Raw genomic sequence first — 12151 nt, forward strand, 5'->3', positions numbered from 1 at the left:
TTTAAAAAAGTCACTGAATTATACACTTAAGGTGGAAGAATTTTATATGTTAATACCTCAATAAAGCTTTTAGAAATATGTATGGGGCTTCCCTGGTGGCGCAGTGGTTGAGAGTCTGCCTGCCAATGCAGGGGACACGGGTTCGAGCCCTGGTCTGGGAGGATCCCACATGCCGCGGAGCAACTGGGCCCGTGAGCCACAACTACTGAGCCGGCGCATCTGGAGCCTGTGCTCTGCAACAAGAGAGGCCACGGCAGTGAGAGGCCTGCGCACAGCAATGAAGAGTGGCCCCCGCTCGCCACAACTAGAGAAAGCCCTCGCACAGAAACGAAGACCCAACACAGCCAAAAATTAATTAATTAATTTAAAAAAAAGAAATATGTATGAAGATGCCTTTGATTAGGAAGAAAAAAATAATAACTTTACAGTGGAGAAATCTGACGAACACCACCTAAACCAAGTAATCACAGTTAACATCACCAAATATGGGGCAAATCAACATCATATGCCTCCTGATAATGATGCACTGAGAAGAACACACTATCATTTCCAGGGTATTCCTACCCAAAAAAATGCATACCGTATTGGATCATTCGGAAACAGACAAACCTGAATTATGGGATATTCCACAAAATAACCAGCCTGTATTCAAAAATGTCAATGTCATGAAAGTCAAAGTAAGATTGAGGAGTTACTCCAGAGTAAAGGAAACTAAAGGGACATGATAACTGAATGTAATACATGATCCAAATAAGTCTTTTTTTGACACAGTGGACACTGAACAATAGGCAAAATCTGGATGTCTGTATTACATCATCCTACTGTATCAATGTTAGTTTCCTGATTCTGATAACTGTATCATAGTTATTTAAGAAAATGTCCTCATATTTCCATTGTGTCCACAATTTATTCTCAAACAGTTGAGGGAGAAAAATGAACACACTCATACACATGCACAAAAAATGCAAATGTGGTAAGATGTTACCATTTGCTGGCTAGGGATATACGACAATTCTTTGTCCTGTTCTCGCAAATTTTCTATAAATCTGAAATTAGCTCAAAATAAGTTAGAAGCAATGCATGTATAATTACAGTTGCTTATTAACATATATAGCCATGTAGTAAAAATTAGAAACACAAACTGATATGACAAGATAAGTACGGGGAAATAACCTTTTGAAAACGAAGATTAAAAAAAAAAATAAAGATGTGAATCAAACAGTTCCCATACTGGAAACACATGGAAAAATGCTAATAAATACAAATTAAAGCAACTTTAAAACACCATTTTATGTTCAGTTGTAAAAATTAAACAAAATATTAATACTCTAAGGGTGTAATGAAATTTGTATACACATTATTGCTCTTGTTGATGTAAAGCAGCACAAAATATTTAAAGAAGAAAAACCTACGTGTGTTCATACTCTTTCACACAGTACTTTCATTTCTAAGCACCAGCTTTCGATAATAGCAATAAAGACATATTCATGAAGATATTCTTTAGCACCATAATCTATGATAGCAAAAAGAACAAATCTTGGGACATCCCTGGTGGCGCAGTGGTTAAAACTCCGTGCTCCCAATACAGGGAGCCCGGGTTCAATCCCTGGTCAGGGAACTAGATCCCACATGCATGCTGCAACTAAGAGTTTGCATGCCACAACTAAGGAGCCTGCCTGCTGCAACTAAGATCTGGTATAACCAAATAAATATATATATTTTGAAGAAGAACAAATGTCAAAAATTTAAGGAAATGTTTTAGTAAGTTGTAGTCCAACAACACAATATTGTTTTAAATATTAAAATTATGAAAACTACAGAAACAGAAAACTAAACTGTATACACTGATTACAGTTATGTAGAATTTTAAAGGATTCTGCAGTAACACGCAAAAGTAAAAAGCATGTTTGGGTAATGGTATAATTTTTTTTAATAGAAATCCTTTAATGTCTGAAAAATCAAAACCAGTTGTATAATAATAAAGGCAGGAAAAGCTGTTGGAGGTAATGGATATGTTTACGGCATAGATTGTGGGGATGGTTCCATGGGTGTATGCTTATCTCCAACTCATCAAGTTATATACACTAAATAGGTAGCTTTTGTATGTTATACTTACCTCAGTGGTTTAAAAAAAAAAGATTGTATTTGGTAGTGGAAGCAATTAAGTATGTTTAATTATAGTCCTTCACTGTTCCGATTTCTCCAAAAATTTATAGTAATCTGAAGCCTTGACCCTAGTATTCTAGAGTCTACTTCAAGAAGCATCATGAAAACTCCACCAGTTCTCAAGTAAAACTGCGAATGCTTTAAATTTCATTCATTTTATTGAAAACAATTCACGGAAAAAATCAATTTCAGCCTTTGGAAGAAGGTGGAGAGTTTTAGGAAATCAGATGGACAATTGGATAGCAAGATACACCACAGAGGCTGGAAAGTTTGCTCCAAGATCAAAACATACTCAGTGAAAGTCCTAACCACCTTTTGTTCTGAGAAGTATCCTTCACACCAGCTGTGTTCAAGGACTGCCCTAGCTACTGCCTCCAGCTAGCAGAGCCAGCTTTGGGGAAGGATCTCCCTCCGGGAATCTGGAACCAGAGGAGGGATCAGAAACAGGTGAGTTAACTCCTAGGGAGAATCTGAGCCGTGGGACTGGCTGGCCCAGCTCCCTAAGCAGGCAGGTTTCCATAGCAGAGTCAGATCACGTACCCTCTTTAGCACTCAGGTTTTGTTCGCAAGGCAAATTTTTAAACAAATCAGATGACTCGGTTGCCAAGGAAGTCTCTGTCCCCAGCTCACTAGCCTGACAGCAAATAAATCCACGAACACCAGTGCACCTGTCCCTAGGTCAAGGTTCACTCCTGACCAAACATTGGATAATTTCCTACGGGTCTTCTTTCAAGGCCTCCCTCATTTTGTCGGAATCCTATCCATTTAATTTAAATGTGTTTTTATTCCCCATCCCCTATCTGCTGCCCAAGGACATTCCAGGGTTTGAAGGGAAAGGCTATGAGCTAAATTTCACTTTTAAGATTATGGAACTTTACAAAGTTGTGAGGGAAGGCCTTTCTGCTCCCCAAAGCTTCTAAACTGCTTTTGGCAAGTGTGATCTGGGACTGGTAGCACTACCATTATCTGGGAATTTGTTATAAATGCAAGTTCCTGGCCCCTTACTGAATCAGAATCAATTGCTGAGCCCTACTCCCAATACGTGTTAAACAAGCCCTCCAGCTGATTCTGATGCTTGCAAAAGTGCAAGAATCACTGGGTTACATCCTATTATTAGACAGCTATGCAGGAAAGTAACAGCTATGTTATCAAACTGCTTTCAAAGACCCCCTAAAACCTGAATATTTTAAAGTATTTCTTCCAAAAATACCACAAGAACAAAAAAACAAAAAACAAAAAAAAAGACACAAAAATACCACAAGATTCTTTTTGTATGGATGACAGGGTACGTAAGTCCACCTTGACCCCTGGCAGACCAGGCTAGTTCAAGGATCTCCTAGAGAAAACCTTTCTGTAAAGAGCCATATCTTTCTGTAAATACAAGCCATATCGTTTCTGTCAATATTCGACTCTGCCACTATGGCTCAAAAGCAGCCACAGACAATACACAAACCAGTGGGTATGACTGTGTTCCAATAAAATTTTAATAAATGGAGGCAGTAGCCTGGATTTGTCCCCATGGCCTGAACTTTGCTACCCCTGTCCTAGGGAGTAAGCTGCTTGGGGTTCTAATCTGATGGACCCTGGGGTCAATGTAGACATTCCCCTGAAAAGACCCCACAGGCATGCAAGACTTGTACTTGCCCAGCTTTGAGTCCAAAGAGAGAGCCCGGAAACAGCGACAGAGACATCAGTGTTTAATAGATGGGGATCTTACACATCTGAAGCAAAGTCCTGGAGCGATGCCCTCACTGTGCATGGCAGACGGCGAGCAGGACGTGGCGGCAGTCTTCGCTACCCAGGGGAGGAGGCTACCATTTATAGGGGGAATTGACGTCAGGGTGGCTCATCAGTTACCAGGGAAACCAGCAGCTGAGACCCATCCCTTACAGCCCCTCAGTTTAATGACTAACAGGAGGGCAGATGTTTCCCTTTAATAAACTAGCAGGTGGAGCCATTCTGGCCTAAGGCTTAGAACAATCACTGGCGGGGGCAGGGTGCGAGCACGTCCAGGTGAGCAGCGTGTAGGCGCAGCAGGGACTGGTCACGCAGGGCATGTACAGAGAGCAAGAGGACAGCCACCTTGAGCCATCTGACCACACACTCCACCCCTACACACCCTGCACGACCCTTACCATCTGGGTCCGCCCCTCTTATGTGATATTCCTGGGGTCAGGTATCTAGAGGGGCACTGCAACCCACATACCACACATGCAGTACACACAATAGCAGCCGAAGAGTATCAAGAGTACAAGACATGGGCAAACTTTGAGGCCAGGCACTTTATCCGGTCAATTTTTCATGGAAATCCCGAGGAGGACATCTTGCTGTAGATCCAGCAATCAAACTCATTTCACAGTGAGGCCACTGTTATCACCCAGTCCGCGGACAGATTACCTCTGCTCGGACTAGGGACAAAATGTATTAAATGTTTAACAGGCACAAGAGATCATGACCATTAACCAAAATACAAGCAGTAACAGCATTCTCAGGTAATACCACCCCTGCCTGTGATTTTTGTCCTGGCCTGCAGTACCATCCCACCTGTCCACCCTCAGTATCCATAGCCAGTGCCAAATACAGGCAAGGTGGTAGAACAGCAGACCTCAAGGTTAATATAATGGGGCCTTCCTCCAGGAGGGGCCTGGATTAATTACCTTGGTAGTGGTAGGTGGGGCAGGTAGAAGACAGGTGAAACCTGTAAGTCCCTTTTTAATCCTATTCCCCACAGGGCAGCAAGCCCAAACCTTGGGGGACTTACCTGCCAGTCCCAGGGCCATTTATTTTATAATGTGTTCCCCTGTAGATCCTGTGGCGAGGGCAAACGTGAATTATCACCCTGACCAGTAGTTGGCAATGGTCCCTGCAGTGGTTAACAGGTGAACTCCGATGGTGCTGACTAGTTGCTTCTGGGTTAACATGGAGTAAGCACTGGAACGATTGCTCCTGGGATCTTCAGTTATAGTTCGTAGGGCCTGAGTTAGCCTCCTGGTCCACACGTAGAGAGCGGGTTTCCCATCTCAGTTGTAGTCCACTCATCCTTTCAACTAGCCTGGTAGTAGTGGGGGCGTAGAGTAGGTAGAAATGACAGTGTGTCATTTTCATTGGCCCATTTCTGAATTTCGTGGCCAGTAAAGTGGATTCCTTGGTTGCTATCCATGTCCACAGGGGTCCTATATGTCACACACAGCTGTTCTAGACCCTGAAGAGTGGTTTTTGCATTGCTCCAGGACTCGAGTAGGCCTTTAATAATGTCTTCCACCTGTTATAACTCTTTGTAGACTGCGTATGGCTGCTGTTCCATCACACTGCATCACTGCTTTGCCCCCTTCCATAACTGGGAACAGAAGCCCAAGGGTACTCTTATTATTTTGCCGTTGCCATAGGCCTGAACCAAACCCTTCCAGGGGACTGGCCATGTCCAATTCACAAACCTGTCCCTAAGTACCCCTAAAGCCTGTCTGTAGTTGTTTAAGGGTGGTAGGTTGGGGGTGTACTTGCCCTTTGTGGATAATTCAGGTCCTGACGTTTTGTATTCACCAGCCATCCCCGTGCAGTCAGATGAGCCACGAGCATAGGGCTGCCTTTTTTTTTTTTTTTTTTTGCGGTACGCGGGCCTCTCACTATTGTGGTCTCTCCCGTTGCGGAACACAGGCTCCGGACGCGCAGGCTCAGCAGCCATGGCTCACGGGCCCAGCCGCTCCACGGCATGTGGGATCCTCCCAGACCGGGGCACGAACGTGCGTCCCCTGCATCAGCAGGCGGACTCTCAACCACTGCGCCACCAGGGAAGCCCAGGGCTGCTACTTTTAAACTCAAAAGAGACTGAGTTTAACAGGATATCATCAATACAATGGAAGAGAAAAAAACACCTTTCATGGTAGTCAGCTGCCACAGGGCTCCACATGTTAGTGGGCGGCCACCCTGGGATCTCCCCCCGACTCCCCACTGCCTCCCGCAACTTTCCGTCCCCGTCCTTCCTTCCCCACATCTCGGCACTCACGGAAGTTCCCTAGGCCTCCGGGCTGGCTTGTGAATTGTTGGGCTGCACCTTGCAGGTCTGGAAGCCTTGTGGATGACCAGCCTCGAGACCGAAGAGCCCAGTGACAGTGCCAGCTTATTGGACAGGGCATCTTACACGTCCGAAGCAAGGTCCTGGAGAAACACCTGCACCGTGCGGGGTACACGGCAAGCAAGCGAGACGCAGCAGCAGCCTTCGCTACCGGAGGGAGCAGGAGGCTACCATTTACAGGGGGAACTGACGTCAGGTTGGCTCATTAGTTACCAGGGAAACCAGCAGCGGAGACCCAACCCTTACAGCCCCTCAGGTTAACTACCATCATGGGGGCAGGTGTTTCCCTTTAATAAACTAGCAGGTGGAGCTGTTCTGGCCTAAGGATTAGAACAATCACTGGCTGGGGCAGGGGGCGAGCACATTCACGTGAGTAGGGTGTAGGCGCAGCAGGGACTGGTCACGCCAAGAGCAAGAGAACAGCCATCTTGAGTGGCCTGACCATACAACCCCCAAACGAACAATCTGAGGGGCTTTTGTAGGCCAGAAACCTCCCTGACTGGCTTCCAAGGGGTAGAATCAGATGTAGTGAAGTGTACTTCCTGCATTGTCTCCCCTCAGTGAAGCCTGACAAGGGGAGTAGAGACTGTAGGAAGAAAGCACTGTGACCCAGAAGCCTGGGCTGAACCCATCAGGCAAAAGAACTGGGTTGAGCTCAGCAGCAGAACACCTGTCACACTTACCTTTTTCCTCAGAGATATCAGCCAGTGCTCACTTTTTGAGGCTTTGAGAGTTTATAAGGTTTATGTGTTAAGATTTTACCAAAACGTTCAAGTTTCAACCAAAAAAAGCATATATTCTGATTCAAAAGCTATTACATCATTACACCAAAAAATTTTTTTAAATAAACGTTTTAAAACAGACACATCTAGTTAGTGCAAGGGATGTAACAAGTCTGTGATTTTACCTTAGCATTTTATATCGAATCTAACATGTTGCATCTTTTTCACATACATTTCTTGCCTAACAGAAATGGAGGTGTATCTCCATCAAAAGGAAAGGCTCTTATAATTCTGATGTCCCTATGTTAATTTTATTTGTGTGTGATGTCATCCTTGCCCAGTTCACTTATTAGCACTGATAGTCCCCATCTTTGATTTTACCAAAAACAACAAAGAATTTTCAAAAACTGAAGTCTTATTTCAATCAGTGCATCCATAGCTCTTGGCCTCTCACTGGGAAGCTGCAAGGTGTCCTTGAATAAGATCCTGAACACGGGACAAAATAATTTCATTAGAACTGTTGCAATTTTCTGGACCATATGGTGGATCTATAGTCAAGACCCCAGCCACACACAGAGTCCTTCGTGAATCTCCCTCTTCAGTGATGGGGATGTGGTTCTTCTCCAGCCATTTCTTCAGGCTGTTCTTTCTCTTTTCCAGATCCTCAGGGCTGTACGCCTTACAGTCTCCAGACATGAACAAATGCATCAGCTTCTCTCTCACGCTATGGTCCCCTTCATTCACAATTTCAACAGTCTGCACAGCATGTCCCATAATTCCGGTCACAGACATGCTGCCATCTTCAAGGAAGTTCACAAGGACAATACTTTGGAGGAAAAGTAAGTTCAGAGCACAGTTGCAAAAGAAAAACCAAAAGGCCCATAAAACTATGGAAGAAGCAGTGAAATGAGAGTCAGCACCAACCCCCAACAGGTCACTAGAACAATAAGGAACGCTCTTCCCCGTTTTAAATTAATCCTCTCACCACCAAATGTTTTCACTTGTTCAATACGAATTCTCTGACAGTCCTAAACATCTAAGCCTTTTGTCCAGCCTAAAGCTAATCATTGTGGGATGTCATTAAAGCATTAAAGAGTTATGAATGCTTTAAATGTGTATTAGGAAAGAAGATAGGGTACAGATTTAACTTTTAGAGTTAAAAAGCAACTGAATAACTCTCCGTCAGAGCAGACCAAAGAAAATAACACAGCATAAAATGAGAGAGAAAACAAAAGAGTATGCAACTAGAGACTGTCATACTAAGTGAAGTAAGTCAGAAAGAGAAAGACAAATACCATATGATATCACTTTTATGTGGAATCTAAAATATGGCACAAATGAACCTATCTACAACACAGAAACAGGGAATTCCCTGGTGGTCCAGTGGTTAGGACTCTGTGCTTTCACTGCCGAGCACACGGGTTCAATCCCTGGTTGGGGAACTAAGATCCGAAAGCCACCTGGCGTGGCCAAAAAAAAAAAAAAAAAAAACAACAGGAAAACAAACAAACACAGAAACAGACTCATAGCCATGAAGAACAGACTTGTGGTTGCCAAGGTGGAGGGGGGAGAGGGACAGGGATGGACTGGGAGTTTGGGGTTGGTAGATGCAAACTATTACATTTAGAATGGATAAGCAACAAGGTCCTAAGGTATAGCACAGGGAACTGTATTCAATATCCTGTGATAAACCATAATGAAAAAGAATATAAAAAAGAATGTATATATGTGTATAACTGAGTCACCTTGTTGTACAGCAGAGATTGACACAATATTGTAAATCAACTATACTTCAATTAAAAAAAGAGTCAATAAGAGAATCATCAAAGCCAAAAGCTGATTCTTTGAAAAGGATATATAAATTTCACAAAACTCAGGCAAGATTAATAAAAAGAGAAAGAAGGCACATATAAATAATATTAGGAATAAGGTAGCAAAAATTAATAATATAAAATATTAAGAACAAATTTAGGCCAATAATTTTGAAACTGAAAACAGAAAACTTCCTAGAAAATATAAATTTCTACTACTGACTCAAAAAAAAAAAGAGAGAGAGAATGTCAATAGTCCTATAATCTTTTTTTTTTTTTTTTTTTTGCAGTACGCGGGCCTCTCACTGTTGTGGCCTCTCCCGTTGCGGAGCACAGGCTCCTGACGCGGAGGCTCAGCGGCAATGGCTCACGGGCCCAGCTGCTCCGCGGCATGTGGAATCTTCCCGGACCGGGGCACGAACCCGTGTCCCCTGCATCGGCAGGCGGACTCTCAACCACTGCATCACCAGGGAAGCCCCAGTCCTATAATCTTTTTTAAAAAACCTGAAATAACCAGTTTAAAATCTTCCCATGGAGGGATTAAAAAAGGCCTGGACAATTTTACCAGGAAGTTCTATAAAATTTTCAAGGACCAAACATTTCTAATCCAACCAAATTCTCCTATGGACTATAAGAGGGAGACTATGCCTTAACTCATTTAATGAGGCTAATATAACCTTGAGGCCAAAAGCAGAGAAGAACAGGATTAAAAAATAAAACTATAAGCTAATCTCACTCATGAATACAAATGGAAAAATCCTAACTAAAATATGATATGATATGGTGTATGACATGATGTGATGCAATGTGACATGATATGAATTTCATTTCTGTGGTACTTTTCCCAAAAACTTATAACCCCAGTCTATGAGAAAACAACACAGGGAATTTCCTGGCAGGCCAGTGGTTAGGACTCTGCACTGTCACTGCCGAGGGCCCGCATTCATTCCCTCGTTAGGGAACTAAGATCCCGCAAGCCATGCGACGCAGCCAAAAAAAAAAAAAAAGAAATCATCACACAAACCCAAATTGAGAGACATTCTATAAAATACCTCACCAGAACACTTCAAAAGTGTCAAGGTCATGAAAAACAAGTAAAGACTGAAAAACTGTCACATATCAGAGAAGACTAAGGAGACAGGATGCCTAAATGTAATGCAGGACCTTGGACTGGATTCCAAAAGAGAAAAAGGCCATTAGTGGAAAAACTGATAAAATCCAAATGATTGTAGTTTAGTGAGCGTAAATTTTTAATTCCGACAAATGTTTGACAGTTGTGTAAACTGTTAACATTAGGGGAAGCTGGGTATATAGGTACTCTCTGTACTTTCTTTGCAATTTTTCTGTAAATCTAAAATCATTCCAAAATAAAGTGTGTGGATCACCACCTTTAAAGTTGCCTTGCAAAAAATAAATCTGATCCTAATCAAACCTCTAGTTATGAATACCAGTTTATAGGAAATACGAAGGATAAAAGAACATGTTAAACTATGCCATGATAAATGCAATGAGCTAAATCCAGAGTGTATTGAATTCTATAGACAAATGATTCCATTTCTTCAACAAATAAATGACATGGAAAACCAAAGAGAGAGAAAGTACAGTTATAGATTAAGATTCTTCAGAGACATATCAACAAATTGATATGCTTTAAAAAGATACATTGGAGACAATCAGGAAAATCTGAACTCAAACTAGGAATTAGCTAATATTAAAGTTATTATTACTTTTGCTAGGTGTTATAATGGTATTGTGGTTACATTTATTAGAGAGTCCGAATCTGCTAAGAGATATATTGAAGGATTTATGAACAAAATTGTGTCTGTAGTTGGCTTTAAAATATTTGGAAGGGGAAATAAGATTAGTGTTCATTATACTACTCTCTTCACATTTGTGTATATTTGAAATTTTCCAATAAAATGTAATAAAAAAGGAGTGTCCCATTTCTACGAACTTGGTTGGTCTGACAGAAATCTATAATTAGAACAGTACTTAGATTCAAAGGAAATTAAATTCTTATGTGGGAATAATTAGCCTTTCATTTATCTGCTTTCTTAGTATGGATGTAACAGTGCAAAGGGGTGATTTCTGGGAAGCAGGACCCATACTCACTTGGCAGAGACTGGGTCTATGGTTAAAACCCATCCTTTATACTCCTTCTCACTGGCTGCCACTCTGACTTCTTTGTAAGTGTAATCTTGCCATTCTAAGGGGCCTTTCTTCATCCATTCACTCATGGTTGCCAGCTGGCTAGATCTAAAACAACCACCAGTTCGGATTAATATATATGTTCCACCCAGGCAAATGTCTTACCCCAATCTCCATTCTAGAGGTAGAGAACACCTGCAATTTGCCTCAAGTTCCATATCAGAAAGACAGTTAAATTTTACTATTCAGTCTGAAAGCCACGGGGACATCGAGTTGCCGCTGGGCCCAGTCTGGGGTAACTTATCTGGCACACTTCTATTTCACCTCCCAACCCCATTCCAGATCGCCTTCACGCTGGCTTTGATCTCCAGTCTGCAGATGCTCAAATCCTTGAACTCTGCTCTCCTTCCATCAAAGGAGTTCACGCCACACGACTCTTAGCCAAAAATGAAAAAGAAAACTCCTCTGATATCCACCCATTCCCTCTCTGGCTCTGTGCCTCCGCTGGATCCCGCCAGGGAGAGGCCCCCGGATCTGTGACACTTTTCATCTTAAAATTTGTTTGGAGGATGCGTAAACGAAGGAGCAGCAGCTAAGGCTCTAGAGCTGATGCCCTGGCGTAACCCGAAGCCGCATGATACTTAGAGCTGTACTCAAGCCAGGTGATACTTAACGTGTAATCCTGACAAATGAGAAAAATACCAGTTAAAACTCCTAGCACCGCCAAGTCTTCAGCAACCGCGTGGGAAGGAAGGAGTCTCTTGAGCCGAGCCTGCCGGAGTCCAGCCTGCTTTGCGCCGTGTCGTCACTTCCTTCCCCCAGAATTCTCTGTTTTGTAGTCCGTGGCCTTGGTAACACCTCGAGGTCTCAGAGTCCCGAGGCGTGGGGTGATGAAAGAGGGGTGCAGGGTGTGGAGAAGGGCTAAGATTCTTTTGTAATAATAATAATAATAATATTTCTTGTTCGCTAGGGTCCGCCTTTCACTGCCACGATGGACATTTCAAGATAAAAATTTTAAGAGGAAAGGCTCGTGCCACCTCTTCCTTGGGAGTGGAAGTGGAATTCCACTTTTGTCATGAACCCTCCAGGTAAATCCTAAAGCTCCAGAAGTGTGAGATGACAGTGCCTTGGAGAAGAGCCACAGAACCAATGTATTTCTTCTTTGGCCTGTGTAAGACAATTAAGATGCCTACTCTTTGGGGATGTGCCTTTGGTACAGTCCTGAGGGTGTG

The 12151-nt window shown here is 42.8% G+C and overlaps 1 protein-coding gene across 1 annotated transcript; it reads right to left on the bottom strand.

Annotated features, from left to right (window-relative positions):
* Window positions 1-7017: 7017 nt before the first annotated feature.
* GEMIN6 (gem nuclear organelle associated protein 6) lies at window positions 7018-11710 on the bottom strand. The gene is made up of 3 exons (XM_081254088.1): window positions 11622-11710; window positions 10884-11027; window positions 7018-7786 (listed from the first exon to the last, which is right to left on the bottom strand). Exons 2-3 carry the CDS (start codon window positions 11006-11008, stop codon window positions 7411-7413), a joined length of 501 nt encoding a protein of 166 aa, XP_081110214.1. The 5' UTR covers window positions 11009-11027; window positions 11622-11710; the 3' UTR covers window positions 7018-7410.
* Window positions 11711-12151: the final 441 nt, after the last annotated feature.

Source organism: Mesoplodon bidens, assembly GCF_964165515.1.
Source record: "Mesoplodon bidens genome assembly, chromosome: 14".
NCBI lineage: Eukaryota > Metazoa > Chordata > Mammalia > Artiodactyla > Ziphiidae > Mesoplodon > Mesoplodon bidens.

Coding starts and splice junctions, on each gene's coding strand:
- GEMIN6 (XM_081254088.1), bottom strand. CDS start 11,008: ATGAGTGAATGGATGAAGAAAGGCCCCTTAGAATGGCAAGATTACACT. Junction 7,787..10,883: donor ATAGACCCAGTCTCTGCCAA/GTGAGTATGGGT, acceptor TTTCCTCCAAAG/TATTGTCCTTGTGAACTTCC.